At 43.1% G+C, this 3,093-nt stretch overlaps 1 protein-coding gene across 1 annotated transcript in view; it reads left to right on the forward strand.

Annotated features, from left to right (window-relative positions):
• LOC117939065 (plexin-B2-like) overlaps positions 1-3,093 on the forward strand; it is a 97,093-nt gene that overhangs the window by 71,577 nt on the left and 22,423 nt on the right. The window contains exon 20 of the mRNA XM_034864109.1: positions 2,748-3,060. Within this exon, the coding sequence (XP_034720000.1) occupies positions 2,748-3,060 (313 nt within the window). The remainder of the gene's footprint in view (positions 1-2,747; positions 3,061-3,093) is intronic.

Here is a 3,093-nt window from a genome sequence, read left to right on the forward strand (position 1 = left end):
GTGTGTGTGTGTGTGTGTGTGTGTGTGTGTGTGTGCGGAGGTGTGCGTGCAAACAGCAGCTGCAGGAAGTTGTTGTTGTGGCAGATTGATTGTTCGTTGGTTCATTATTTGAAGTGGTATTTCACACACACACACACACACACACTCTCTCGTGTTTCCCTGACTTCATTTCCCTGCATGAAGTTTGTCTTTCTTCTTATTCTGTTGTTTATTTACCACGCCCACAGATCTGTTTCTCTCTCTGACTTCTAAGTTCTTCTTCTCTTCTTTTTTCTCTCTCTCACCTTCAGTTTGGTTTGACGCCATTTTTGTTTTGTGACACTTTGTTGTTAAGACTGAAAACATTTTACTGGATTATCTTTAACAGATAAGTGGGGTGTGTAAAACTTGAAGACATTACAGTATAGAGTCTAGAAGATATATACCGTATGTGTGTGTATAGATATATAGATAGATATCTATATATATATATATAGCCATGTTGTGAGTGTTGGCGTTGCATGGTTTGTCCACCAGAGGGCGCATCAAAATCTGCAAGACTTTGTTGTTTTTTTGTCAATGTGTTTTTGCCACATTGGTGGATGGTTAAAAAAAAATTCCATCCATTCATCGTCATACAGTTAAGCTTAAGGATTTACTGTGGCACATTTTCACACAATGGTGTATACATGCTGTACATGACTATGCCAACGATTTCTTTTTGAAAAGCTTTGCATTGTGTTCACCAGAAAAATGTGTGTGTAAAGGCCTTAGGCCGCCCTGCACGTTATTGTTTTAATAAGTTTAATATATATCTCCATTTTATAGAATATATAGTGGGGAGGGGTCCCTGGTCCGTCTCTCTTTGGTCCAAAGGATGCTTACATGGATGAAAGAGCTTTAAAAAAGAACAAATGGTTCTCTAAAAAGTCTTCAGCATTTTCCTTTCTCTTTCTTCTTCTTGTCAGATCATCTTTGCTTAAACAACAGAAGACAAGAAAAGACAATATATATTTGTCTTGTTCTTGTTTGATGTCTATGCACGCTCTTAAGAGCAGTGGATCTCAAACGTCGTCACTTCATGGACCTGTAAACGGACTCAAATTAGACCACAGAACCCCCTTTAATAGGACATGAAATAGGACAGAAGGTGAATGAAACCAATGAAATAGAAATAGTCTGACATTCAGGCTGGACGGGTAGCGCTCTGCAGCGACAACCGACACTTTGTGAGTCTGAACGTCCTGAAAGCGAGAGAGAGAAGAGAGACGATGCTTCCATTTCACCGCTGAATAGCTTCGAGTGACCGAGCCTCGCTGCAGGGGAGAGGACTCGCTTTATCACCGCTCCCTCTAAAGAAAGAGAGGGAGACACAGTAACGCCTGCACTGCAAATCTGGAATCACTTGACTAGAAAAACATGTGAATATGAGGAGCCATCTTTGATTTAAATTCAGATGTTTTTCAGACAATAATAATCATCTTTAGTCAAATCAAATAAGCACTTTTCAAAAACCAGTTACAAAGTGCTTTAACAAGTGTAAAGACAATAAGATAATAAGATAAGATAATTTATAAGATAATTAAGATAATTTGTTTATTAGTCCCCAATGGGGAAATTACTGCACTACACTCTGTGTACACACTTTTTTTTGTTAGTACTCACACACAGGCCTGAAATACACACACATGCTCAGGACCTATACATGCACTATACATGGAGGGATGTCAGAGTGAGTGGGTTGCCAGCTGAACCAGCGCCCTGAGCGGTCGGGGGGGGTACGGTGCCTTGCTCAAGGGCACCTGGCAGTGCCCAGGAGGTGAACTGGCATCTCTCCAGCCACCAATCCACGCTCCCAACTTTTTGGGTCCATACGGGGATTGAACCAGTGACCCTCCGGTTCCCAACCCAACTCCCTATGGACTGAGCTACTGCCACCCCAAGAGACAATAATACAAGAGACAATAATAAAACCCAAGAGACAATAATACAAAAAGATAAAAAGCATGAAAACGGTGAAAGACTAAAATACAGATAAATATAAAATTCGTAAATTACAATAAAATAAAAGGGATAAAGAAAAGTAAAATAAGATTGGAAAAGGCTCTCCTTTAAAAGTATGTTTTAAGAAGGGTTTTAAAGGCGTAGACTGACTCAGCTGACCTGGTTTCCTCGGGCAGGCTGGTCCAGATCCTCGAGGCTACGCTCTGTCCTCTTTAGTCCAGACCTCCGTCCGAGGATCTCAAGGGGCGTGCTGGTGTACATGGGACTAAAAGGTCAGATACATAACAAGGCCAGAGATCATGAAGAGCTCTAAAAGTGATCAATAGAATTTTAAAACCAGTGTAATGAAGCTAAAACAGGAGTCACGTGGTCATAGTTCTCTGTTCTGGTTCAAAGCCCGGCAGCTGAGTTCTGGACAGTCTGGAGTCCATCATTAGATGTTTGGGTTAAACAGGTGAAAAGGCCGTTGCGATAATCCAGGCGTGATGAGATGAAGGCGTGGGAAATGGTCTCGGTGTCCTTAAAAGTTAACATAGATCGACTTTTAGCTAAGTTTCTAAGTTTATAAAAACATGAGAAGAGTTGTTAATCTCACAGTGTCTGACACAGTGGTTGATGGTTAATAAAAACTAAGGATCATACCATTTGGGCTGAACGGGGGGTGCTGAGTGTCTGATTAAACGCAGAAGGGATTGGTTTCTTCCAATAGAACCTGATCCATAGCCGGTTTTGGTAGAAGTATCAGCTGCAGACTGTGTTTACAGGAGGGTCATGCTGGTCTTGATGTTGGGACACGGCTGGGTCCTGGGTCCACTCCTTTCATCTCTCTCTCTCTCTCTCTCTCTCTCTCTCTCTCTCTCTCCCCAGTTTGTGGAGGAGGCCCTGAGTAAGAACGACACCGTCCTCCAGTTCTACTCTCCGTCGGTGAACTGCTGCGTGGACGGCCAGTCCCCCCGGACCCTGGTCCAGCTGGACGACGTGCAGGAGGACCTGAAGGGCTTCGACTACCACCCCAACCCGTCCTTCAACGAACTGGCCAAGAACGTCATCACCGAGACCAGCATCATCATCGTCACTGTGAGGACGCCACGCACACATATACACACACAT

The sequence above is a fragment of the Etheostoma cragini genome, chromosome 23 (assembly GCF_013103735.1).
Source record: "Etheostoma cragini isolate CJK2018 chromosome 23, CSU_Ecrag_1.0, whole genome shotgun sequence".
In the NCBI taxonomy this organism is placed as follows: Eukaryota; Metazoa; Chordata; class Actinopteri; order Perciformes; family Percidae; genus Etheostoma; species Etheostoma cragini.